General features: G+C 50.6%; 3 protein-coding genes across 3 annotated transcripts in view; 1 reads left to right on the forward strand and 2 right to left on the reverse strand.

Annotated features, from left to right (window-relative positions):
* Positions 1–26,947, reverse strand: part of LOC140898353 (C-type lectin domain family 2 member D) — a 125,348-nt gene that overhangs the window by 31,702 nt on the left and 66,699 nt on the right. The window lies entirely within an intron of this gene.
* Positions 1,107–6,662, reverse strand: LOC140898354 (uncharacterized). The gene is made up of 4 exons (XM_073312064.2): positions 6,477–6,662; positions 3,379–3,684; positions 2,826–2,900; positions 1,107–2,024 (listed from the first exon to the last, which is right to left on the reverse strand). The coding sequence occupies exons 1-4, from the start codon at positions 6,553–6,555 to the stop codon at positions 1,879–1,881; spliced, it is 606 nt and encodes a 201-aa protein (XP_073168165.1). The 5' UTR covers positions 6,556–6,662; the 3' UTR covers positions 1,107–1,878.
* LOC140898349 (killer cell lectin-like receptor subfamily F member 1) lies at positions 13,884–24,883 on the forward strand. Its single transcript, XM_073312054.1, has 6 exons — positions 13,884–13,998; positions 17,515–17,613; positions 19,558–19,719; positions 21,166–21,320; positions 22,367–22,479; positions 24,370–24,883. The coding sequence occupies exons 1-6, from the start codon at positions 13,914–13,916 to the stop codon at positions 24,491–24,493; spliced, it is 738 nt and encodes a 245-aa protein (XP_073168155.1). The 5' UTR covers positions 13,884–13,913; the 3' UTR covers positions 24,494–24,883.

The raw sequence follows: 26,947 nt of genomic DNA on the forward strand, positions 1-26,947 counted from the left end.
CGGGAGCTGCCCAGACACCCAGGGAGAGACAGTCCCTGCCCCAGCTGAGATCAGGGCCCCCTTGTGCCGGGAGCTGCCCAGACACACAGCAAGAGACAGTCCCTGCCCCAGCTGAGATCAGGGCCCCGTTGTGCTGCACAAACACGCGGCAAGAGACAGTCCTTGCCCCAAAAGCTTACCATTGAAATAGTCAAGACAGGTACTGATCAGGAGGGGAAACAGAGGCCCAAAGCACCATGCCCAAGGTCACACACCATGGCAGCATCCCATTAGAGCTGGGAATGGAAAATATGTGACTTGATTTCCAGTCCCATGCTCTAGCTACTGGATTTCCTTCCTGATGGTGCTGTGAAACAGGGGAAAGAATGGGTAGGCCTTAGACAGGAGTCAGGACTAGAACCCACAGCTTCTTGAGGCCCATGCCAATGCCCCTACCCACTAGATCATGCTGTTCCTATATTCCCTTCCAGTGGGTGTGTGGGTCGGGGGAAGGGACAGGGAGGTCATTTCTCCCCATCTCCAGTTAGTGGACCCATGGCTGATGCCAAGGGCTTTGATCCTGCCATTCTGCTTTCTAACCCTTGCTGTTTTTCTTTTGGCAGCTGAACTCAACAATCTACTCAGCTGAAGGGCAGAAGCAGCTATCAAAGGACTACTGCTCCCTTCCCAGCTGAGGCCGCATTGCGTCATATCTTCTGCTGGCTGATTTCCCATGAACTCTATCTGAATTTGCAGCCTGAAATTGGCTCAGATGTAGCTTCCAGGACAGCAGCTCACACAGGACGAGGAGTTTATGCCTTTTAACAGCTAACGCTGGTCCAGAAAGCTGGAGGCTTCATGCAAATGCTGCAATGCACTTGCTGATTAACGTGCTGTTTGCATAAAAGACAGCAAATGGCCTGATTACCAGAAGTTTGGCCTGATGAGATTGCAGCCTTCGGTTCCTGGCTTGAGTGAAGGGCAAGGCATGTGGATAAATGGCAACTAGCTGGGCCTTGAAAAGGGGAGGTACCTGCATGTCCCCCATTTCCCTTTGGATTGTCTAAATTTTAGAGTCCCTTTTTCTCCCTCCAATTGCTGATTAATGGCCAGAGTCAACCGGAGCCTGTGTTGTTGTAAAGGAAAATTTATTTGGATATAAATTAAAGTATAAAAAACAAATAGACAAAGCCATGGGTGCCCTAACAATTAGACTTGCAGTCAAATAACAATAAGCATTTAACAGCATCAAATGCCCACGTGCGGGCAGTTAACACCCAGCAGCGGGAAGGATGAAATTTTTAAAGCCGCTCACAGATTTTAAATGCCCATTGAACAACCACAGCTACATACAGCCACCCTCGTGATGAAGGAGGTGGCTCTTTATATGCTGCCCCTGGTTCCCAGCATGCCCTGTTGTGGCGGCCTACAAATGCCAGCATGCCTTTGGGACTACATTTCCCAGGATTCCTTCTGCCTGATGGACGAGGGCGGCCTTGGCCCTCCCACCCCATTTCAAGGCTTTGATTCTAGGCCCCGTCAGCAGCCTGGGTTCTCTCCCAGAGCACCGCATCCTGGGATCCATTCCTCTAGGGCAGATCTCTTTTCTCCCATATCTTTGCAGCTTAATCCCTGGAATGAATCATAGACCGTTAGGGTTGGAAGAGACCTCCGGAGGTCATCTAGTCCAACCCCCTGCTCAAAGCAGGACCAACCCCGACTAAACCATCCCAGCCAGGGCTTTGTCAAGCTGGGCCTTAAAAACTCCTAAGGATGGAGATTCCCTCGCCCTTAGAGGTTTTATGAGTCACAAAATGGCTTTCCTCTGTCCTATGTATACCTTGTCACAGGATAGCTTGGCAAAGGGGTTGTTGACTCGGTCTCCTGATCCGTAGCCACTCAGGGGTTCCCTCCGCTCCGTTGGGCGGCTCCCTTATTTATACACACAGAGAGTGTCATATACACAGCCAGCAGCAAGAGAAGGAATTGCAATACTAATGCTCCAGCCACCACCAGCGCGATCCTGGCAGCGTCGCTCAAAGGCCCTGAAATGAAAGAGGAGAAGGGGAGCGTTGAGGAGAGGTTCCTAGATTGTCAGCTCACGGGGGCAGGTGCCAGCTTTTTGTTCTGTGTTTTCGCTGCGCCTCGCGCACTGGGGTCCTGGGCCATGACCGGGGTCTCCCCGGCGAGGCTGCAGTACCGATGAACTGCCCCCACAACGTCGTGAATGGAGAGTTAAGGCTGTCCAGCGCTGCCTCATGCCCTTCCAGCACGTGGAGAGCTGCTAAGCTTAAACCTCTAGAAACCATGAAATACAGTTAAGATGCATGCTAACCCGGCAACTTCACCTTAACTCTGCCCCTGGGAGCTGGTTGGAATTTTTCACCGAAACCTTCTTCTGTTGGAAAAAGGCGGATTTGGCAAAACCAAAACTTTCTGCAGGAAAGATCCCACTTTACCCACCCAGACCTGGGAATGGAACCCAGGAGTCCTGAGTATCTTCCCCCACCCACAACCGACTATAGCTCTCTCCCCTCCCAGAACCTATGATAGAACCCAGGAGTCCTGAATCTCAGCCCCCCCAGCCCACAACCCATTAGACCTTTCTCTCCTCCTACAGCTGGGAATAGAAAGAGGAGTTCTGACTCCCACCCCACAACATAATAGACCCCACTCTTCTCCTAGAGCTAGAACCCAGGAGTCCTGAATCCTAGCCCGTCACCCGCACTCCCAACCCATTAGATCTCACTCCCTTCCTGGAGGTGTGGACAGAACCTAGGAGTCCTGACGCCAAGTTCTCTTCTCTTACCACGGTCTAACATCGGCTGCCAATTACACTGACTTACCTCCCTTTTCATTCTTGCTGAGGTCTCCCTCTCCCTGAGGCGGGGTTCCCAGGACAGGCGGAGATGGGGTCGGGTCTGAAATGAGAAGGGGATAAGAGATGAGAATGGGGATTTGGGGCACAGCCTCCCCCGTGACCCTGACCCCCAGGGCTGCCTCTAGGCTGCTGAGATAATTCCCTTTTTGATCCTCTGCTGGGGGTGTGGGCTGTCTGGCAGGGCAGGCAAAGAAAAATGGTCTCATCTCTGGTCTTCTGTGTCTGTCCTCATGCTGGAAGGACCTGGTTATTTCTTTAACCCCCCCGTCCCCAGATTCTGCAGACAGCTGTGCCTTTAGAAACCAAGCCTAGAATGTGCAACACAGATTAGCCATTTCCAGCTACATTTATCCAGCCAGGGACGCAGCTGCTATGCTCCCAGTGAGCCCTCCACGAGCTAGAAAGGGAAAGAACAATCCCCTGAGCTGCTTGGTCCCATGCACACGCTCTATACAGGCCGTGCACTGAGCAGAGTTACTAGGGGCCTGGGAGGGGTGGAGGGGAAGCACAGGACTCACCCAGCACTCCCAGGTCTATGTGAGCCACGCACTCCCCAGTGATCGTGGAGACCACCTGGTAGCTGCCTTCTGCTCCTCTGCTCATGTGTTCCACTTCAAAGCCTCTGCTGGACACGGAGATCTTCTCAGCCAAGGGGATGCGGGGAGGCTGTGAGATCCCATTGAGGGAGACCAGGATCTCCTCCCAGTGGGAGGCGGAGCCATCGAGGCGATACACGTGGAAGGACGTCTCGACAGTGTGAAGAGGGATGCACACAGAGCCTCCTTCTGTCGTGGACCAGGAGACCTTCCGACAAACCACGGGAACTGCAAGGGTTAAAAAACAAGCTGATTGTAGGGGGAGGGGAGAGGACGTGGTACTGCAGAGATGGTGAGAGGAGCTTGGGGTTTGATGAGTAGATTTCAAGGCCAGAGAGGGGATCGTTAGATCCTCTAGTCCGATCTCCTGTATCTTATAGGACAGAGAATTTCACCCAGTCCCCGCCCCGTTCAGAACCCAGAAACTTGTGTCTTCCAGCGTCTTCCAGCGAGATGTCCAGGCTGGATCTGAAGGCACTGAGACGTTGGAGAAGACACCCCTTTGCTTTAGGAGTTTGTGCTATTGGTTAATCACCCTCACAAGTAGGATGTGGGCTTGCAGCTAGCTTTGTGCGTGCTGATGTGGGTCCCGTGCAGCAAAATCAGAGTCGCTGATAACATCCTACATCTCTTGGCCAGAAGTTCTGGGTTTCCAAATCGAACGTTTCCACTAGGAATGGCCAACACCAGGAATTCTTTATGCCAAAAACGTATGCTTTTTGATGCCAAGGCCAGAAGGAACTACTGCGATCATCTAGTCTGACCACCTGGATAATCCAGGCCAGAGACCTGCCCCAAAATAATTCCTAGAGACAATCTTTCAGAAAAGCATCCAATTTTGAGTTAAAAATTGTCAGTAATTGTTCCGACGGTTAATTACTTGCACTCTTTGAAAATATATGCCTTATTTCCTGTCTGAATTTGTCTAGCTTCAACTTCCAGCCATTGGATTGTGTTCTATCTTTCTCTGTTTGACGGAAGAGCCCATTATTAAAGATTTGTGCCTTTGTAGATACTTACAGACAGGAATCAAGTCACCCCCAAGCCTTCTCTTTGTTAAGCTAAACAGATTGAGCTCTTTGAGTCTATCACTATATATTCACTTGAAAATTTCTTGTTGCATTTGTTCCGATTTTTCCCCACCAAACGAAAAAAATCATTTAGAATGTAGTCGAACCAAAATATTAGTTTCAGTTTGAATGAAATGGACTCAGAACAACAATAACAAATAAAGATGTTCATTTTTGAGGGCTATTTCCCCCTTTTTTCTCCCGCCCCCCGCAACCAGTTTCCTCTGGAAAAGTGGAGATAAGGGGAAAATAAATACCAAAAATAAAACAAAAACCCTAATCATAATCATTCCATTTGATTTGAATCAAAGCCAATATTTTCCCATTTGAATCCATTCAAAATACAGTTTCCAATTTGTCAAAATCCGAATGGTACAAACGTTTGTCTAGAAAATTTTCACATAGCTTGACAAAACCATTGTTCTGTTTTACAAAAAACTTCTTGACAAATTTTTTGGGACTCTCTCTAATTCTCACCAAAGTTTAATTTCGACTCATTTCAGACCAAAACCCTGTTATTTCCATTTAAATCAAATGAATCCAATCGAAACAAATGTTTTTATTTTCATTTGGGGGGGGCGGGATTTTTTTCATTTTTCTCTTTTTCTTCCTCCTCTCTTTATCTCCCCCCCCACACACACACACTGGAAAGGGGGTGAAAAGGAACCCACTAAAAAAGGAAACAAACAAACAAACAAATTCATTTCAACTCCATGTGATCTGAATCAAACTGAATATGTGTCATGTTGAATCAATTCAGTAGAAATCGTTCTGTTGTCAAAAAGCACAGAATTTTGAGTGGTACAATTATTTTATTGTAGACATTTTTCATATGGATCGAAAAGCCATTTTTTCCATTGAAAACCCTTTTCTGACCAAAAATAAAATAAAATTCAACCATCTCTAACTTCTCTCGTGCTGGGTTTCCCCCAGTAGTCCACCACGGCTCCTTGCCACCCGCAAATGGTCTTGAAAATCACACCGCCCAGCTGGGTATTTTCCGGCTCACCTCTCTTTGGCTCTGTGCTGCGCAGAAGCCCTTTGATGTTATTAAATCCCCTTTCAAATGTCTCTGTGTCAGAGTCACTCAGCATCTGCTCTGCTGTTTGGGTTGCAGGCTTATGCCATGGTAGAGTTTAGAGGCCTAATCAGGGATTGGGACCCCACAGTGCTAGGCACTGTACATGCATATACCAGTGAGACAGTCCCTGGCCCAAAGAACTAGTAGATATAGAATCCAGGATCACATCCTCCCCTTCCTGTTAGCCCCCCAAATACCCATCCACCTCCCCTTCCTTTCAGCCTGACCCTCACAAATCCATCCAGGCCCCCATGCCCCATCCACAATCCCCCCCAAATATCCATCCATGTTACCATCCTCAAATCTATCCATGCCACCCAGCCCTCCTCTTGGGACCCCTGAAATCCATCCATCCCCGTTCCACTCTCTTCTCAGGACCCCCTAATCTACTCCTGCCCCACTCAGGCTCTTAAAAATCCATCCACACCCACTGCCCCTCCTGTCAGAAACTCCCCTCCATCCCTGGCCTCCCTTCAGAACCTGCCTCCTTTTGCCTCCCCAAATCCATCCATCTCCCCTTTCACCCATTTCCTCAGCCCTCCTGCCTCCATCACATCATCCATCCTCCCCTAACCTGCCTCTCCCACTGGTTCCATCCAGGTCCCTCTCAAATCCATCTCTGCCTCCCTGCCCCATTTATCTCCTCACCAGCTGGAGTAGGGGTAGAATAGGAGGAACCTTCCTCTGTTTCCCCAAAGGGGTGGAGGTGGCTCTGGGCTCAGCTGCCTAGAAAGAGTCCTGGAGGGCAGAGGTTGGGGTTCCCTATGCTAAGCTGGGTACTGAGCTGTGGTTCTCCAAGCAGGCAGGGTGGGGTCAGGCCCCTTGGTTTGCCTGGTGGGGGGACCTTCCTGAAGTGGTAGGTCACTTACCTGAGGTGGTGACTGGCTTCCCTTGGGTGGTTACTATCAAGAGGAGCAGTAGTGGCCAGAGGAGATGTCCCTTTGACATCTTTCCTCTTCGGTGGCAGTGTGAGAGTGAACCAACTTTCCCCAGAGCCTGCAGTAGGGGAGCCCCTGAGATAACGTGCCTCTGCTGAGTCAAGCGAAAATCCCCTCATTGCTGGGAAGGGAGTGGGGCAAAGCGATGGGTTTCTCCCTTGTCATGATCTTTGGGATCACTGTCCACCTGACACAAGAGGCTTTTGACAGCTACAGACACTTACAGCAAACAGATTTCCGCACAATTCATGCTCTGCCTTTGTCTCCTTTGTTTACCAGGGGCACTATCTCCCCCACCCTTAAACTTTCTATTTTTCTTTGCTAGCTAAACAAACCACATTCCGGGATCCATAGTGGAGAGGGAGGTGGACAGAGAAAGCTGAATGGCACCGGGCTGCCAAGTTCGCCTTCTGCCAAGCTGATCCCAGCCAGAGTTGTTATTTTCTCTCCAGTGGTTTCTCATAAATGGAAGTTAAACTCGGTGCCAGAGCCTGACTCACCTTTCTCTGTCGCTAGCTTCCTGGAAATCAGCTTTAGCCAGGGAAAGAGCTGAAGAAATTTAAACCCATGCTATAATTAGGCAGATGGGGTAAGGCATTAAATTCAGGTATGCACTGAAAATAGAAATTAAGATCCATATTCACACAAATCATGAAGGTGCCCTGTGCTCCTTGGCCCCTGCTGGAATGGAAGAATGGAATTCCTAAAATGCGAACTTTGGGGGAAATCAGGAAATGCAAAGGGAAGGTGGAAACTGCCACACCAATCTTAACGCTGCTCCCTTGGGAATGGTGCAGGAGGATTGGGGATTATATCAGAATTTGCCCCCTCCCCTACTAGACCTGTCATTCTCTCTTTGCCCAGCACTGCTCGCCATCCCCACTCCCAGTCTACACCCTGGGACCCAGTGATGTGAACTGGGCAGCGATATTGATCGGGTGGGTATTGCTACTGGCTGGCAGAGGCTGGTACGGTGCTGTGATCTCCCAGAGGGGTGAAAAGGGGCAGAGTTAAGGTTAGAGGGTGAGACAGAGAAAAGTACCCACTCTTTGTCCTCATCTTAACAACCCCCCCCTTCTCTTTTGCTGGCACCCTGCAGGTCTAGCTGTCTGAGGGTACATCTACATCTCCACAAAAGACCCGTGGCACGGCCGTGAATGGCCTAGGTCAGGCGGCTCCAGCTGCTGGGCTATAAAACTTCAGTATAGATGTTCGGGCTGGGGCTGGAGCCTGGTCTCTGAGACCCTGTGAGGGGGCAGGATCTCAGATTCCCACCCAAGCCCAAATGTCTACATTTCAATTTTATAGCCCCACAGCCCCAGCCCCTCGAGCCCGAGTCAGCTGACTTGGGCTGAGAGACTCGGTGCAGCTGGTTTTTTTATTGCAGTGTAGACATGCCCAGTGAGTTCCATCCTGCTGCCCATCACCATGGTATCTGGGCATCTTCCATGAAAAATCAACAGCAAAGTCCCTAGTGGATTTCCCGGTGTCTCTGGCTCTTCTCCCTTTATGGGATCAGAACCCTGCTCGAGGGAGGGTCTTTTTGTTTTTGGAGGGAATAAACGGGGTGTTCACATTCTGAGCCTCACTTATGGTGGAGTAGCTTTGCAGTGTCTCCTGAAGATAGGCAGATGCCCGCTGTGTCTGGTCTCCTCTGGAAGCTTGTTGCACAGCCAGGCCCCTTCGACGGCGCATGGCTGGGAGCATTACAGAAACCAGGAGATGTTCCTGGCTTTCAGGGACACCTGTTCTCCCTGGAGTTAAGCTGGTTAATTGCAGGAGTTCCAGGGTACAGCCCTTCTCTGCAGGTAACGGGCCCATCAATGAATAGGCACATGCTCCCCACCTGTGAGCGTCTGCCCCGGTGCCATGCCTTTAGTTTAAGGGACACATACATGTGCCCTTTCTCCCCTTCCAATACTGAGGCCTGCTTGCGTTGGTAGAGCGGAGCAATAGCCTGGGCCAAGGGAGCGGATCAGCGCTGCGAAATGTGAGTGATGGGGTCACTGGCGAGGCAGGGGTTAACGTCGCCTTTCCAGGGGGAAACACAGGCTGGGAAACCCCTGATGCACCAGGAGCCCTGGTGGGAGCAGGACCCTGGCCTGATCAAGTGCATGGGGATTTCCCCAGCGTGTAAAAGAAACAGAAACTCTGCAGTGCTCTTGCCTCCGGTATCAGCAGCTGGCTGAGCCCTGCAACGGGCCAAATTCTGCTTTCCATTAGACTGGTGTAAATCCAGAGCAATCACTTCACCGTCTTCACTGAGCCAAATGCTGCTCTCACAATGGGGTATATTCAGAACCATTCCACTGACGTCACTGGTGTCACTCTGGGTTTACACTAAGGACACTGAGATCAGAATCCAGCCCCACTGACTTCACTGGAGTCACTCTGGGTTTACACTGGGGTCACTGAGATCAGAATCCAGCCCCACTGACTTCACTGGAGTCACTCTGGGTTTACACTGAGGTCACTGAGATCAGAATCCAGCCCTACTGACGTCACTGGAGTCACTCTGGGTTTACACTGGGGTCACTGAGATCAGAATCCAGCCCCACTGACTTCACTGGAGTCACTCTGGGTTTACACTGAGGTCACTGAGATCAGAATCCAGCCCTACTGACGTCACTGGTGTCACTCTGGGTTTACTCTGGGGTCACTGAGATCAGAATCCAGCCCTACAAACTTCACTGGAGTCACTCTGGGTTTACGCTGGGGTCACTGAGATCAGAATCCAGCCCTACTGACTTCACTGGAGTCACTCTGGGTTTACACTGGGGTCACTGAGATCAGAATCCAGCCCTACTGACTTCACTGGAGTCACTCTGGGTTTACTCTGGGGTCACTGAGATCAGAATCCAGCCCCACTGACTTCATTGGAGTCACTCTGGGTTTACACTGGAGTCTTTCAGATCAGAATCCAGCCCTACTGACTTCACTGGAGTCACTCTGGGTTTACACTGGGGTCACTGAGATCAGAATCCAGCCCCACTGACTTCACTGGAGTCACTCTGGGTTTACGCTGGGGTCACTGAGATCAGAATCCAGCCCTACTGACTTCACTGGAGTCACTCTGGGTTTACATTGGGGTCACTGAGATCAGAATCCAGCCCTACTGACTTCACTGGAGTCACTCTGGGTTTACAGTGGGGTCACTGAGATCAGAATCCAGATCAGACTCCACTGACTGCAGTGGGACCACTCCGAATTTATACCCAGATCACTGAGATCAGACTGGGTGTCCCCTCTCCTGCAAGACGTGAGCTGTCAGCTGGTAACCGACCCATAATTCACCTGGGATCAGGTCTCTCCCCCTCCCTCCCAACAACACCACAAAGGTTTTAATCGACCAGAAGGACAGTAGGAATCCCAGACTGGATCAGACCTGAGATCCCTCTAGTCAAGCATGTTGTCTCCAACCAGGGACGCTGGAACGGTGGCGGAGGGAGCAGGAGGTCATGGCCTCATCCCACTTTTAAAAGTGGAAGGGTTATGCCCTCTCACTTCTTATTGGCCATAAGGGTGAGCGACGGGGATAAGAGGGGGCAGAGAGAAGCGAGCAGGGGCGGGCCCTTGGGGAAAGGGGCGGTGCATGGGCGGGGCTTCAGGGGAAGGGGCAGTGTGGGGGCGGGGCCTCAGGGAGAAGGGGTGCCATGAGGGGCTGGGCCAAGGTTTGGGTGCTGGTGCGGGACCTTGTGTCGCTCCTGTGTCCAGCAGCGGCTAGAGCTCCAAATATTGGCAAACCGCTTGGCCCAAAAGAGGCAACGTTGCATTGTGTGATCTGAAAAGAAAGTTAAATCATAGACCACAGTGATCGTGTAAGGAAACCAGCTCCCCTTCCCCCCCAAGCTTTAACTCTCTCTCGGATGGGAGTATCCTAGGATTCCTTCGGCCTTAGCTGCTTCCTGCAGATTGTGTTTAAATGCTGTTTTATTCATGTATGCAGCGGGTGCGAGTCACTTGCCAGGATTATCTGGGTGTGTCTCACTTCATCGCTTCCCTGCCACTGGGGCCTTGGACACCTGGGTCCCTCCTGTTCTCTGCCTGTGGCACAAAAAAGTCTAGTCTCCTGGGCGGGGGGGGGCCTGTAATGTGTTGGGTTTGGTGTGCGGGGTGCTGGGTGGTGTCGGTGGCCTGTGACACACAGGCGGTCGGAGCAGATGGGCCGGGGGTCCCTTCTGGCTTTAAACTCTATGACCGTGGTCGCTGCCTATGCCCTGTGTATCCTAGCGCTCTCCTGGCGGCTACCTCTCCCCGAGCAGCACTGGAAAGCGGGGCCCATTTCGAAAGCCGCCAACACACCCTTACTTTTGCAGGGCACAGGAAAACAGGCATCAAGTCAGCCCCGGCGCGAGGTGGGATTTGATCCCCGTGCTGATGTTTTTGGGGTTGCAATTTCCTGTCGAGCTGCCCAATAAACAACAGCACAGAAACGGGCCTAGTAGCAGAGCGCGGGCGGCCGGCCGCTCTAAAAATAATATTTCGGGACTCAACTCGGCTAGCTAAGGAAATCACCGTTTCTGTTGCAGGCCACTGGCTCCTCTTCGGCTGAGGGGAGGGATAGCTCAGTGGTTTGAGCATTGGCCTGCTAAACCCAGGGCTGTGAGTTCAATCCTTGAGGGGGCCATTTAGGGATCTGGGGCAAAAAATGGGGGATTGGTCCTGCTTTGAGCAGGGGGTTGGACTAGATGACCTCGTGAGGTCCCTTCCAACCCTGATAGTCTATGATTCTATGAGGGTCAGAAGCCAGGGACTTGGGCCTAGCTCTTGAAAGTCTAACGTCCATGGATCTGGCCCCGGGGGTGGGGGTCCTACCCACCCCTGAAATACTTGGGAAAACAAATGGTTTGGGCAGCGAGGGGAATGAACTGGCAGCAGTGGGCAGTGATGCCCTGGCAGACCGGCTCCTTCGGAGGAAGACAGAGGGAGTTTAGGGCAGGCTTCTGAATGCCAGTGAGATTTGGGCGGCTTAAGGGCTTGGCCTCCCCCCCGACCCCGCCAGCCTTGTGGAGGCCTTTCTATCCCAAACCACAGCCCCCCGCCTATCCCAGCTCTGGCCAACCCCCTCACAGCTCTGCCGGTGCCCTCAATCCTGGCTTTCAGCCCCCACTGCGGGCACGGAACGGGATGAGGGGGGCAGGGGGCCATGGCCCCCCCACTTTTTACTGGCTGAAAGGGCAAGTCACAGGGGAGGGGGTGGAAAGAAGCAAGCAGGAGGAGGAGGAGTCATGGGGGAAGAGGTGGCGCCTTGGGGAAAGGGGCGGTGTGAGGGCATGGCCTCGGGAGGAATGGGCGGCGTGGGGGTCGGGGTTCGGGGAGACAGGGAGGTGCGTGGGTAGGGCCTTGGAGCGGGCGGTCACACACCAAAGAGGCAGGAGCTAGGTGGATGGAAGAATTTTTTTCTAGCCACTTAGCTGCATCCACACCAGCGGCTAGGTCAACCTAACTATGGCACCCAAGGCCTTCAGGTTTTCACATCCCTGAAGGAGGTTGCAAGGTCGATCTAGTTTTGGAGCCTCGACCAGGCCTCAGTCGACAGGTTGGTGACCAAGAGGCCCACCTCATTTTGGAAGGGCAGCCGGTTCTGGCCAGTGGGAGGACAAAGGGCTGAGGTGAGAAGACCCTGGGTGACCTGACCAGACAGTTCCAGACAGTGGGGAACAAAGGATGGAAGAGACAGGGCCCTGGAAGAGAGAGGGCCCAGGTGACCCGTTTACTTGGGATCAAAGACAAAGGACGGAGGAGGGGCTGCTAGGGAAGGTGATATAGGATGATCGGCTGGAAAGAGGGGGCTTCTGGACTGGGCTTCCCCTAGCAGTTTAAGGGCTCCCAAGGAGTTTGGGGGTACCTGTCTCCTTGAAGCTTCTTAAAGGTTTGGGGAACTTGAAAGAAACTGGATCTTTCTTCAGCCCCATTTTCAGCTTCCCCAAAACTTTCACGGCCTTTTAAGGTGTACATTGACTGAGGCAGGGCTCAGGAGGAGCCCGTACCTCACTGAAGACATGCTGTGCTGCCCAGAGGGGCTTTCCTCTCTGGAAACTCCCCCAGTCTGCCCGCCGAGCAGCCTGCTTAAAGGAGACGCACCCGCACCTTCACAGCCTCCTGCCGAGTAGCCTTTGCTAGAGCCCACAAAGGGGAACTCAGCCATGATCACCACAGACATCAAACCAAGCGTATGTCTCTCTTACAGCTGTGGCGAACAGGGCTGGAGATGCCTCGGTTCCAGATGGCCGCAGCCAGCTGACACCTTATGAATGCCAGGCCCAGCATGATTGTCAAACCATTTCCCTGCTTTGCCCACTGTGTGGCTCATCCCTTGAGCGCTCACAGCTCCTGTTTCCCACACAAAAGGCAGCGGCTTCTTGATGGTGCAGGAACAGCCATGATCTGTGTGGTATCGAAACCTGTGCAAAAAAATTATATGCTATTGTAACACCGACAGACCCCCCTCAGTCGTCGGCGGGCGGAATCAAACTTGGGACCTCTGGATCTTAGTGCTTGAGCTAAAAGCCGACTGGCTGTTAGTTAAGGCCGTACAGCAGACTCCTTTTATCTCTCTCTTTAAGTGGTCTCAGTGCCACTACAGAACACCACACTCAGATGGTGTGTGGGTTACACTATCACTTAAAGAAAAGGAGGACTTGTGGCACCTTAGAGGCTAACCAATTTATTTGAGCATAAGCTTTCGTGAGCTACAGCCATGCATCCGATGAAGTGAGCTGTAGCTCACGAAAGCTTATGCTCAAATAAATTGGTTAGTCTCTAAGGTGCCACAAGTACTCCTTTTCTTTTTGCAAATACAGACTAACACGGCTGCTACTCTGAAAACTATCACTTAAAATTTTCCGGGGGTTTCCTAGTCCTGCTGGCGGGCTAAGGCACTGTGTAGGGAAGCCTGCAATATGGGTCTCAGCAGTGAGTTTGAAAAGCACTGACTTTGCACAAGGTGGGGTTGAGTTGTGCCTCTCTGCCTCAGGGAGCAGCCTGTTTTGTCTCTCGCTGTTTTGGGGTTCTTATGTGTCATCGTTTTAAATTCTCAGCATTAAAGTCCTGTTACGTTGCAATCTTCCATCAACAATATTTTATGTTTTTCATCTAATTTGTCTCTGGATATGCCATGAACGTAATAATATGCTTTCACCCCAAAAATTCTGGCTCTGCAACATAATCACCCTAGAGCAGAATATGGAGTCGGTGTCTTCATTAGCCTTCAGTAAGGTAGGGAAAAAAAACACTGAGCAGCCTCTGCCTGATACCACTTCCTGATGTTGGCTGAGTCACCTGTCTCCGTTCGCATATAAAGAAGCAGCTGCCCCTTTCTCAGAGCCCCAGCCCCTGGGCGTGCACTCGCCTTCGGCTGAACCAGCCATGGCTGGGGAAATAGTCTATGCTGATTTAAACATCCGTGGAGATTCGTCCCTCACCAGCCGACCCCAACCTTCTCACCACCTCAGTAAGTGCATTTTACCACCTATGTTCTCACGATGGTCGTGATACTGTATTTCTAAGGCATGCCGCAGCACGGGGAGTTTTAAGGGAGATTGTACAGCACCTTGATTCTGCTCAGTGTCAGGTGAAGCACTGGCCCATGGGTCTGGATTGGGATCTGTAATCCTTTAACACAATAGAGAGCGCTCTGAGAACCTGCTGAATAGTGATGTGTCTCAGAACCCTTCATGGCCGCTTGTAGTCTTACACACTGATCTGAACGTAGGCGAGTTGTAGGATAGGACCTCTAAGGATTCTTGGTTAAAGTGAGCTGTAGCTCACGAAAGCTCATGCTCAAATAAATTGGTTAGTCTCTAAGGTGCCACAAGTCCTCCTTTTCTTTTTGCGAATACAGACTGACACAGCTGTTACTCTGAAACCTGGTTAAAGAAAGGAAATGTACAGGTTTCGCTATGGGATTTGTGTGTGGGACAGATGGGGGCAAATCGAGGAGCAGAGAAAGAGGTGCAATGGGCATGTCTGGGGAAGGATGAGCAGTAATTAGCACGAGAATCTGGGAGGACTAGGATTTCAGTGTTTTACTGATTCAGCTCTTGGTTACTTTAGCGGGAGCCTTGAGTGGTCTTGTTGATTTGTTCCCCTGTAACATCGTCTCTTAAACTAGATTGCAAAATCTTAGGTGCTCTTCTTTTACCGTGTGCGTACAGCGGCGCTCAGTGCGAGGGGCCCGCTAGGAATGACTACAACACAAATATTGAATCATTAACAGAAATAGAATTAAGGCCAGGTTCTCATCTGTTAGACCGGTGCAAATCCAGAGTGAGCTCTCAGTGCCAGATTCTGACCTCTTCTGTAAATCTGGAGTGACCCCACTGACATCAATAGATTCAGGGCTGGAGTCTGATCTTAGTCGATCTGGAGCGACCCCCACTGCAGTCAGTGCAGTCAGGGATGGATTCTGGTCTCAGTGACTCCACTGTAAATCTGGAGTGACTCTCCTCAGTTAACTGCTTTACTCTGTATTTGCCCTAGGGTAGCTGGGACCAGATTCTGGCAGAGGCTGAGGAGGTACAGAGAGAGGTGGAGAGATTGGGGGCATCCGCTGCAGGAAGACATGGAAGATCTGCTGGGGGTCGGGGGCAAGAGGAGACGAGGGGTAATGATTCCAGTGTCTACTGCTGGAGGTGGTCGATTCTCCGTAGGATAGAGAGAAATCACTCTCCTTCTCTCTTGTGTGTGACCAATACTCAAAGTGCATCGGTCACATTAACACATCCCCACAAACCTCCCGCAGTGCATTATGACACAGCTCTGCCTGTAACAGCTAAACCCCCTCCTGGGGTTGGGGGGAATTCCCGTCCCCCTCCGGGGTGGCAAAATCGACCCCACTTTATTGCCTCTCCTCCCCAGCTGAAGGCTGCAAGGGGGCAAATTAATTTCATACCAGAGCTCTCTACCAGAGGCAAAAATGAATCATCCACTCCTGTTCAGCCACTATCCCTCACTTTAGGGGCAGCATGGCCCGTTAAAGCTCTCATCCCCCCCACCCCCCCTAAGTGGAGTAGCATTCACTTTGCATGGCCTTAACCCTGCCCCACGGCCGACGGTGTCGTCCTAGCCCCACTGAAGTCAATAGCAGAACTCCCACTGACTTCAGAATTTCATGGAAATGTAGGACAGAAAGGGACCGCGATAGGTCGCCTAGTCCAGTCCCTTGCACTGAGGAAGAACTAAGTATTTTCTAGACCATCCCTGACAGGTGTTCGTTTAACTTGTCCTTAAAAACCTCGAAAGATGGAGATTGTACAACTTCCCCTCCCCAGGTCCCTGGCGCTTAACTACCCTGACAACTAGGAAGTTTTTCCTAATGTCCAACGTAAACCTCCCATGCTGCAATTTAAGCCCGTTGCTTCTTGTCCTGTCCTCAGTGGTTAAAGAGAACAATTCATCACCCTCCTCTTTACAACAAACTTTTATGTACATAACGTCTGTTATGTCCCCACTTTGTCTTCTCTTCTCCAGACTTAAAAAAATTGGGTTTGTTTAATCTTTCCTCGTAAGTCCTGTTTTCTTTACTCATTTTTGTTGCGCTCCATTGGCCTTTCTCTAGTTTGTCCACATCTTTCCCAAAGCGTGGTGCCCAAAACTGGACACAGTACTCCAGCTCAGGTCTTATCAGTGCTGAGTAGAGCAGAACCATACTCCTCGCGTCTTGCTTACAACGCTCCAGCTAATACATCCGAGAGTAAAGGTTGCTCTTTTTTTTTGGTAACAGTATTCACCCAGCGTTCCCATCAGGGCTGACACCAAACTAAACTGACACAATTAAACCAGCAACAAATTCAGCTCAGTGACAGCTGGCCGTTCATCTCTGTAGCCTTTCCCCACAGAGTTCTCACTTCACACCCCAGGCATTGTGCTGAGCCTCATGTAGGTCACAGGCTGAGAGAGCACAAAGAGGAGCGAAGACCGCAATGAGGCCGACTAGTGCCTGTGCGTTTCTTCCTTTCTTCCACAAGTGACTGGACTGCTACCAGTCAGAGCTGCGAGCTGGTGCCTGCGTCACAAGATTTAACACATCCTTGAGTTTTTGATAAGAATATATACTGGCCTGGTAATGCAGGAAAAAATGTGGGTGGTAGATATCGAGGCATGAAACATAGCAGGAGTACAAATGAATCCATTATTTAGATGGACGGTGAGACCATCTAGAGTCATATTAGACAACGAAGGCCTAAGAGGTGTAAGCCTGTGTGCTACTAATTCACAGGGAGGACTGGTTGAAATGTTTCTGTTGAGTCAAGTTTCAATGGAAAATTGGGTTTTCGGCTAGATAATTTTTTGCTTGCAAGCAGCATTTGCTTTCTGCAGAAAATGTACGTCGGTTCTTTGGTTAAAAAACCAGAATGCCTGAAAATAAAACTCTTTGCCCTGGTGCCACATGGGAATTGCAGTTTAGTTTCTTCATGTGCCCAGTCTCTTCTATGGGTGGGCTCCCCAGCTGGACTACATCTCCCATGATGCACCGGGGCCCAGGGACACCCTGATGCCCATCTTCTCCCCCCCAACAGAGGAGACCACAGGGTATCATAGGAGATGTAGTCCAACCAGGAGCCTGGCCTACAGAGGAGAATGAGAAGGAACCTGAACTACAAGTCCCACGAGGAAATAAAGCAACATTTCCAAATCAAAATATTTCAGTTTTTGGTGATGGGGGGTTGGGGGAAATTGTTTTGTTTTTGTTGAAAATTCATAGTCTTCATCAGTTCTATTGTTCCAGAAGTTACAATGCAACATTCTGGCTAGACAGTCACAGGGGGGCTCCGAAGCATGGCATATTTCTGTCTAACAAACTGGTCTCTGTTATCACAATAAGGGAGACCTGTCTCAGTTTGGAGGTTTTTTTTAAAGACAGACTGAACCAGCAGGAGCTAACTAAGCTCCAGCCCCTTTTATAATTATTATTAGCTCACTTAACCTTAGCAGAGAGTGCTTAGTCAAAATGCCATCACTCTTACAGAATGCCATCACTTTCCCCGCTGGCGTCAGATAGCTCAGAGGGTCAGCTGGGCTGCAAACGTCGTCCTGCTGGGAGCTATGATGGCCCTGAGCGTCTGGGGTGAGTAGCTCGAGGCCACCCATCCACTTGTTTGGGGGTACAGCGAGGTATCCAACATTCTTGTGTCCCTCCACAGTGCTGCTCTCCCTCAGGCCCGCATTACCCAAGTTCCTGAGCACTAGGCAATCTTGAACATTGAACAACCTTAAAATTAATCCTCTGTGAGACAGAGCTATTATCCCCTTTTACAGATGGGGAAATTGAGGCCCACGGAGACAAAATGACTTGACCAAGATCACATAGGAAGCCTTTGGTAGAGCAGGGATGTCTCCCAGGTCCCAGGCTAATGCTGTAACCATGGGGCAGGAACTCAATTTAGGATTCTATTCCAGTTGCTAAGAGATGACTCAATACTTCACCCAGGCAGGACATGTCACATGAACAAGAAAACATTGACGTATGCCATTCAAGTGACTCATTCAGGACAACTTTCCCTTTGCTAATGTGAAATGGACCTGAATGTTTGTAATGAATGATCTAGCCATCTATTAATCCCCACACAGACTGCCTTATCTGTCCCCCACCATGTCACCTTATCTGACTATCTATCCCGCTCCCGCACCGCCTTCTCTATCTGTCCAGCACCCTGCATGCTGCCTTATCTAACAATCTATCCCCCCACCCCACCTTGTCTATCTGTCCCTTCACCATTATCTATCAATCTATCACCACCCTATCACCCCACACATTGCCTTACCTTATCTATCCATCCACACGCCCACCACCTTACCTATCTATCCATCTCCATACACAGCAATCTATCTATCCAACCCCCCGACACACCACCTTATCTATCTATCTACCTTATCTATCCATCTCTGTACACAGCCATCTATCTATCTATCCAGCCACCCCACCACCACCTTATCTATCTATCCATCTCTGTACACAGCCATCTATCTATCCAGCCACCCCACCACCGCCTTACCTATCTATCCATCCCCAAACAGAGCCATCTATCTATCCATCCACCCTCCCACCACCACCTTATCTATCTATCCAACCCCATACACAGCCATCTATCTATCCACCCCCAACACACCACCTTATCTATCTATCCATCCACTCTCCCCCACACCACCTTATCTATCTATCCCCATATCTGCCCCCGCACTCCGTACCAGTCAATAGACCCTCAAAAATAGTCTATTACAGAAGGTCTCAAACATGCAGCCTGCGGGCCACATGCGGCCCACAGAATTATTTCCTGCGGCCCACCATAGGCGCTGACTCCACCGGCAGCCAAGCTCCCGTCCCCCCCGCCCCCAGTACGCTGCATCCCTGCTCCTCCGCCTACATCCCAGTGCTTCCCGCCACCAAACAGCTGTTTGGCGGCGCTTAGGACTTTCCAGGAGGGAGGGAGGAGGAGCAGAGATGCGGCGCACTCAGGGAAGGAGGCGAAGAAGAGGCGGGGTCAGGGTGGGGATTTGGGGAAGGGGTTGGAATGGGGGCGGGGAAGAGGCGGGGCCTCATGGACGAGACGAGCAGTCTGAGGTATGAAGTTCAGCATGTGTGATTCTTTGCTGTGAGTAGTTGGGAAGAATGTTGCTTAAAAGTGGCAACGCATTTTGTATGAATAGTTACTTTAAAAAGTTCCTGCCATTGCAGCTATGTTGATAGACTGTTAGTGTAGAGATCATCATCAGTGTTACTGACCACATAAGGAATAGTTACAGGTGTTTATATTTTATTAAAACCCCTCTTCGCGTTACAGTTTTAAGAAAGTTCATACGTTGACTTTTAAGAGCATACTATATTACTCTTCATTTTTTACTATACTTGTGTATCGTTGTATGAAAGGGTTTCAGCGATGCGGCCCTCGGGCCAATGTACTAGTCCCCATGTGGCCCTTGTGGTGATTTGCGTTTGAGATCCCTGGTCTATTACAACCCCGTGTTCTCACCATTCCAACCCTAAATCATTCACACCGATGCTGCTATAAAGTTTTTCAGGGCGCCTGCCATAAAGCAGAGACCAGCGCAGCCTCCGTGGCCCCCGAGAGCGATAGGGTCACCGAGAGAAATGGACATGGTACAGACTGCAACTCCAGCTTGGCGTCTCACCTAAGACAGCTTCTGTGCGACTCCCCCCGGAGCAGCTCAGCAGGTAAACGCAACTCCCCTCCGCCCGCCCGGCTCCGTCCGTGGAAGAGCTCCCTGTAACCCAAATCACGGGTGCTGCTCGCAGATCCGGGGCGGGGTTGGGTCAAGCCGAGAGCAGCCTCGCGTGGTCCCACAACATCAAGGTTTCTGCGAGCAAGCTCCCCTGAATGCCAGCATGGCTGATCTGGGCCATTCCGGGCTCCTTCTCTGCAGACCTGCACATCTGAACCTTGTCTGAAAAATGAACAGCCCCACCCCGTGCTCCAGCTCAAGCAGATGCTACTGGGCTGGGGAAGGTCTCCAGCCTGCCTTGCACAGGAGATCAGGCTACATGATGACAATTATTTCGAAGGCCAGCAGACCTTCCCACGCAGGCTGTCAGCTTCCCCTTATTTCGGATGGGGGTGGAAGAGGAAAGGGAACTGGTTAGAGAAGCAGGGTAGGTCAGGGTGGGTGTGGTTCCCCTTCCCTCCCCCCAATTCCTGTAGCGGTTGAAATGTCCCAGCAGCTGAGGATGGGGGAGGGAAGGCTGAGAGGCTGGTTCCCCTCCCCGAACTCCAGGAGAAGGCAGTTTGGGGGCATTTGACCCACTGTTCGGAACAGGGTTTACTGATGGGGGGCGTTCACACAGCTGGGAGGTGTCGGGGTGGGAGCCCTGCAGTGGTGGATTACCGCACGGGCCCAGGGGACCCATGCCTAGGGGCTGCAGCCAATTTGGGGGCCACAGAAAAATCCTCCCCCCCCCCGCCCCCACCGTGGCCCTGGGGCTGGAGGAGTTGGGGAACAGAGCTTCTCTGGTCGCAGCTCCGCAGTGGGGAAAAGGGGCAGAAAGGAGCAAGCAGGGGCGGGGGCAGGACAGAAAGGGGTGGGGCCATGGGGAATGGGAGGAACGAGCCAGGGCCAGGGGTGGGATGGGGGCAGGGATGTGGAAGAAGGGGGGGGGGGGGAGCTGTGGGAGGGGCTGCAGGCAGAAGGGGCGGGATGGGGATGGGACCGCAGACGGAAGGGGTGGAGCCGGGCCACACTCCCAGCACCAGGGCCTCCCCACTTCCTCTGGTCCAGGGCCTCAGGAGACCTTAATTCACATCTGGGTTTCTGTCACTCTTTTCCCCCCACCAAGATCCCCTCAGTCCCGACCCACAACCTCCTGCTGTCCCAGCCCTGGGCTCTCCTCACCCCACAGCTCCGCCAGCGCCCCTCACGCCTAACTCACAGCTCCTGCAAGCCCAGCCCTGGGGTGCCCCCATCCCACAGCTCTGCTGGTGCCCCTCTATCTAGACCTGCAACCCTCCAGCTATTCCAATTCTGGCTTTTCTCCCAGCAGATGAAATTCTACAAGAGAGAAAAGTCCCTGGTTACCATATTTAGCCGGGAGGCTCCAAAACTATTTGCACAGTTTTGCTGAGTCTTTAGTCCCAGTAAATTCAACTCTTTACATTTCCCCTTCCAGAGGCCCCCGGGTGCAGACTCTGTCCCCTGACCTGGCTGCTGCATGGGGACAAGTGCTACTGGTTTTCTAAAGACAGCAAAAACTGGAACGAGAGTCGTGACGACTGCTCGGTGAAGAGCTCTCAAATGCTCGTGACCCAGGACCAGCGTGAGATGGTAAAGTCAATAGTAGGGCATGGGAACTTCAGCTGGAGAGATGTCGAGCTCAACCTATCAAAATGCAGTGCTCTTCTAACCTCTCTCCTCCCCCACCCCCCAAATTCTGTAGTATCTGACCACCTCCCATGCTTTAATCTCAACACCCCATGAGATGGGTCAGTATCAGCCCTGATAGACAGATGGGCAATTTCCCTTTGTGTCCCAGTTTCCTCAGTACGTCTGGGGAAACCGAGGCACCGAGGGACTTGCCCCAAGATCACTCAGTGAGTCTGTGGGAGAGCAGGCAACAGAACCCAGGCGTCCTGAGTCACAGCAAGCATCCTAATCCCTGGACCGGGTAGGCTCTCACCTCACTTGAGTCACTCACGTTATGGTAATCGGTTAGTCTAGAGTCACGTTGGCAGCTCAACCAGCCCAAGGCCTGGGCTGTAAGGTTAGACTCGCAAAGGCCAAGCTGGTTCCCCCCGATGGGAGAAGAGTTCTCCGGAGGATGGAAACACCCACAGGAAACCCTAGAATCATTCCATTCCAGAAGATAAGTGCGGAGGATTGAGTGTAAAAACAACTGCCACGGGAAACCAGCGTTGGGCTTAAGATGCCGTACGGAGCACGTGAAAATAGTGAAATCCCACTGGCCATTTTCTGATAATCCTGAGCGTAAACGAAGGCCCACGTCCACAGAGGTGTATACAGAGGTGCAAATCCCTTTGTGCGCGTACTGTTTCAAAAAGTTCCGCTCCAAACGCCACGGGGATGTAGTTGGAAGAGTTTGACAGCTAAAATTCAGTGCCACAACTGTGTCTATTCACTCATTACTATATAGAAAGTTATAGATACATAGCTGCAGAGCTACAGTATCTAGGGTCCTGCATGTCCGATACTCTGCTTTCTTTTGGGCACAGAACTTCAAAACTTAGGGCTAGATCCTTGAAGGTAATTTTGGCTCCTTATATCCATTTATTTCAAAACCAACTGAAGGAGCCTAAATTCTTTCGAATTACGGGCAGTTACATTTATCGGTATACCTGGCCTACACTTTACAGGCATTCATAAATAACGTCACAGGGGGGAAATACCCTATTTGGATTGGACTGCACCTGACAACCTCCAAGAGAAACTGGACGTGGCTGGATGGTTCCCTGTTAAATCAAACAGGGTGAGTATTTCCTGTTTTGAATTTAAGTCTGGAATCACCTTGTAACTTGATCATTCTGGCTGTTCGTGGGGCCAAATGCAAACCTCTGCTGGGCTGGAACTAGAAGGTCACTTTCGTCCTCGGCTTCACATGTTAAGGGCCGTATTTTCAAAGTGAGCCACAAAAAAAGGAGTGATCGCAACATCTCCAGCTGAAACGGCAGTCTTACTCCAATGCGATAGGTGTGCATGCAACCTGCAATGTCATCCATTGACCTTCATCTCATTGTTCCCTTGTACTCCCCGGTCTGTCTCCATCTGTTCTTATACTGAGGTTGGAAACTCTCTGGGGAAGGGCTGTCTTTTTGTTCTGTGTTTGTACAGCTCCTAGCACACCCAGGTCCTGCTCCCAGACTGGAGCTCATAGGCATAGGCGCCGACTCCATGGGTGCTCCAGGGTTGGAGCACCCTCGGGGGAAAATTGGTGGGTACTCTGCACTCACTGGCAGCCTGGCTCCCCACCCCGCCCCCCCGTCTCAACTCACCTCCGCCTCCTCCCCTGAGCACGCTGTCCCCGCTTCTCCTCCCAGCGCTTGCTGCCGCGAAACAGCTGTTTTGTGCCGTAGAGATTGCCGAAGCTGGGGGAGGGAGGGAGAGGAGCGAGAACGCGGCGCGCTCAGGGGAAGAGGCGGGGATTTGGGGAAGGAGTCCAATAGGGGCAGGAAGGGGGCGGAGTTGGGGTGGGGACTTTGAGGAAGGGCGGGGGCAGGAGGAGGGCAGGGCCAGGGCAGGGGGGCGCGAGCACCCACCAGTGCTAGGAGAAGTTGGCGCCGATGCGCAAAGGTGCTACTATAATACACCTAGTAACTAACGTATAGCGCCTCATACCATGGGATCCTGGCTCCTAGGCACAACAGTTATAGTAATTCTCCCTCATGCCCCCTGCTCTTGCCACCTACCCCCAAAAAAAAGGGGGGCAGAGAAAGTTTGAGGCTCTGTCAAGCGAGGCACGGTTTGGCTGATGGGAGACCCTATGCAGAAGCGGAGTACACGGCTTATAATTAATCTGGTGGATTCGGGGAGCCCATGACAGCTAGAGGGAACAAAGTTGCGGAGGAGAGATGGGCAGAGTCTATTCTCATTCACTCTGGGTGTGTGCGTTTCACCTAAGCCCAGCAGAGTGGGTGGGTAAGTAATTCGGTAGCCATGGCCGCCCTCTCCCAACCTCGTGGCAGGTTTGTAACAGAGATCCCCGTCCACCGAGATTCTGTTCTGATGAGGCTCTTGGGTAACGGCGCCAGAGCCTGGTCACTGGCGGGTGGGATCGAACCTGGGACCTCTGAAGCTTAGCGCATGAGAATCTGCTGCAGGGGTAGGCTGTAGGCGGACTGCGGGCCAAACCTGGACCTCCAGATGCTTTTGAACGGACCGCTAAATCTTTTCGTTCACTTATTATTGTTAGTGTGGCGTGAAAAAGGTTTCTCTGGAGTCCGGCCCTTGGCTAGGCTTTGACCAAGCAATCTGGACCTTGGCAAACAAATAATTGACTAGCCCTGCTCTGATGCATGAGCTAAAAGCGAGGCTGTAGCAGACTCATTAACCTCTAGGCCACTAGACAGGGACAGGGCACAACCCCCAGCAGGCCTGGGTTACACTAGCTGTCACCCCTTTCCCCCCACACTGTCTCTGCACATTCCTGCCGTGCATGAAACAACAAGACTAATCCCCATCACAGTTGGTTTGTTTCTCTCTCTTTCTCCCTATCAGTTCCTTACAGGCTTGGTGAGGTATCTGAACCCTATGCGGGGGGAGGCGGGGGGAATCAAGTGCTACTAAACAACAAGCAAGTCCTGCTCTAGGAGCGAGGTGATAGATCTAGATGCCCCTGGTGACTTTCTTTGTTTTTCTGCAGGATCTCACTATCGGCCCCTGACACTGGAAACAGCTGTGGGGTGTGGAAGGAGAATCAGATTCGTGGTGAAATCTGCCGTGGTACCTTTAAATGGATTTGCCAGAGAGAAGCGGTCCTGATATAAATGGCATTAACGAAGCCCCTATTTGATTAAGGAACACACAGGACTAAGGTTCGGGCTTTGGGTAAAGTTCTCAAAGGTGGAGGGCCGTTGCTGGGCCTGGGAAAACGCCACCCTCCACTCTGTCAGTGCTGGGACGCTTTAGAAATACACAAGAGAAAGATTTCAGAGGAACAGCCGTGTTAGTCTGTATTCGCAAAAAGAAAAGGAGGACTTGTGGCGCCTTAGAGACTAACCAATTTATTTGAGCATGAGCTTTCGTGAGCTACAGCTCACTTCATCAGATGTTTACCGTGGAAACTGCAGCAGACTTTATATACACACAGAAATCATGAAACAAAACAATAAAAAATAAAAATAACAATGAAAAAAAAGAGAAAGAGCTACCCCCAAGGGACACGTGTAAGCACAGAATGAACTTGTCTGCATGCAAAGGCACATGTGCATGGAACATACACCGAGCTGCACTTCGCAGGCCATGGCTGTAGGAGGACAGATCTTCATGAACACGGGCTTTATTTTAATTACAAGTGCAAGTAATTACAGAGTTAGATACGTTAAATCTATACAAGAACCCCTGTACTGAGTTTGTACCACTGATTAGTATATTAGCTCCCCCACTCCATTTTAATCCTTGCAGTGAGTGTTTCCCGTGGGGATAGTGTGGAAGAGTCACCCGCCTAATCTCAAACACAATTTGCTTCTGACTCACCTTTCTCCCAGCGCTGGTCTCCACTCTAGCTACACAGCAGAAGATTAGGGTGCCCTGCAGCAAACCTAGGCTTTGCAATGTCTAATCCGGCCCATCAGATGGTGCTAGGCCGGAGGAAAAAATAAAAACAAAACAATATAGACTAGAAAGTAGCTGGAAAAGCAGCAGTTTGTCCTGCAAAAGTTTCCACAGGAAACAAAAAAAAACCCCGTTCAAACATTTTTAAACATCCTAACAGAACAATTTAAGTGCAAAACTTTCTTTGCCTGCTTACATGTTTTTATTCGTTCCCCATTTCTTCCACCTTCGAGACCGTGAGTGAGAAAGGGTTTGTAGGAGGGTCGTTTAAGGAATACTTTGTGTTACGTTAACATTTAAAAGTGAAAGTATTACTTTCAGAAAGTAATATTAAGTATTAATTAATTAATTAATTAATATTCATATTAATTTGCCACATGGAAAACATTTACTGTTTTCCATGTGGCAAAAGTTGGAAGGCAGCCAGAAAATGGAGAGAAGAAACAAAAAAAAACAGCACAATTTCAAAACATTTACAAAATTCTGAAGACCACTGGGGCTTCCCCCCCCTGAAATTGTGTTGGGGGGGGGAAAAAACAAAAACCCTTCAGAAAACTAAAATATGAAGTCACTGAAAACGAAGTTTCTGGAAAAAAAAGTTAATGGTCAACTAAATTCTGTTTTCTGACAAACTTTTCATTAGAAAAATTTCAGTTGTCTCTAAGTTAGAATGAAGGAAGAGAGACTGAATAAAACAAGAGGGTCCTTCTAGCCTTAAACTCCATGACTATGAGCAAATTACAACAGAATGAAAAAAATACAAGGGTTTTTGTTTGTTTGGTTGGTTGGTTTTTCACACTGTTCGCTTATAGGACTGACAAAGTCATAGCAAACTTTATAAAACAAAAGAAGTAAACAGCAAATCATTAAAGAGGGGAACAGCAAACACTCCATGGCATCACACGATTAATTTTTCGTTAGTTGTGAGGCTTTATACATTTCAGTTATTTAGATTCCGCCGCCATGGCTTGAGCAGATGATGTAGCTGGAAAATACCCAGCCCCCCTCAAACTAGGGGAAAATACACATCTTGTCCTCCACAAAAGTACTTGTAACTTGGCTGGCAAGTGAGTCCAAGGGGATTTAAATCCTTAAGCAACATTTGCAAGTGAACCTTAAAGCATCTAAAGACTCTTCAGTCTTAGAGTTTTATGCACATATTGATCTTTGCCCTTATCTAAGTTTCTTTAGCAAGGTCAGGAAACCCACCTGCTTACCCTGAATCAGATTTTGCAGTTTGTTTTGCTCACTGATTAAAAACTTGATCACGGGGAAAGTCAAGTGCAATCAAAAGGGTTCTACAGACCTCAGCTTCTCTGCCTCGAACTCACCTTGAAAGATAACTCTGTTAGATTAAAAGGCATCCGCTCTGCCTATGAGTTTGTAAGCAAATTCCTGTGGGTGGGATACGAGGGTGACAGCGACCCACAATTCCTATTGCTAGTACAGACCTATTGCCTTCTCACAAAGTGAACACTTCTCCTGGACAGCTCCACAGCTTCTTCACAGGGTGCCGGCAACTCCATAACTTTGCTGCTCGCACACCTAGCTAGTTATCAACTTCTTCTGGCCTGCACGCATGCCTGGCCTTCCCTTTCCAGTCTCAATGAGCCCAGCAAGGCCTTAACACTCTCAAACATACAGACATTTCGATTTCCACTTGAACC

This window comes from Lepidochelys kempii, chromosome 14 (genome assembly GCF_965140285.1).
Source record: "Lepidochelys kempii isolate rLepKem1 chromosome 14, rLepKem1.hap1, whole genome shotgun sequence".
In the NCBI taxonomy this organism is placed as follows: Eukaryota; Metazoa; Chordata; order Testudines; family Cheloniidae; genus Lepidochelys; species Lepidochelys kempii.

Bases quoted from the DNA above. Each gene is read 5' to 3' on its own strand.
- LOC140898349 (XM_073312054.1), top strand. From the start codon at position 13,914: ATGGCTGGGGAAATAGTCTATGCTGATTTAAACATCCGTGGAGATTCG. The intron at 13,999-17,514 runs GTAAGTGCATTT...TCACTCTTACAG, and splicing joins CCAACCTTCTCACCACCTCA to AATGCCATCACTTTCCCCGC. The intron at 19,720-21,165 runs GTAAACGCAACT...TTCCCCTTCCAG, and splicing joins CCCCCGGAGCAGCTCAGCAG to AGGCCCCCGGGTGCAGACTC.
- LOC140898354 (XM_073312064.2), bottom strand. From the start codon at position 6,555: ATGTCAAAGGGACATCTCCTCTGGCCACTACTGCTCCTCTTGATAGTA. The intron at 2,901-3,378 runs GTGAGTCCTGTG...TTCTCATTTCAG, and splicing joins CATAGACCTGGGAGTGCTGG to ACCCGACCCCATCTCCGCCT. The intron at 2,025-2,825 runs GTAAGTCAGTGT...CTTTCATTTCAG, and splicing joins CAGCAAGAATGAAAAGGGAG to GGCCTTTGAGCGACGCTGCC.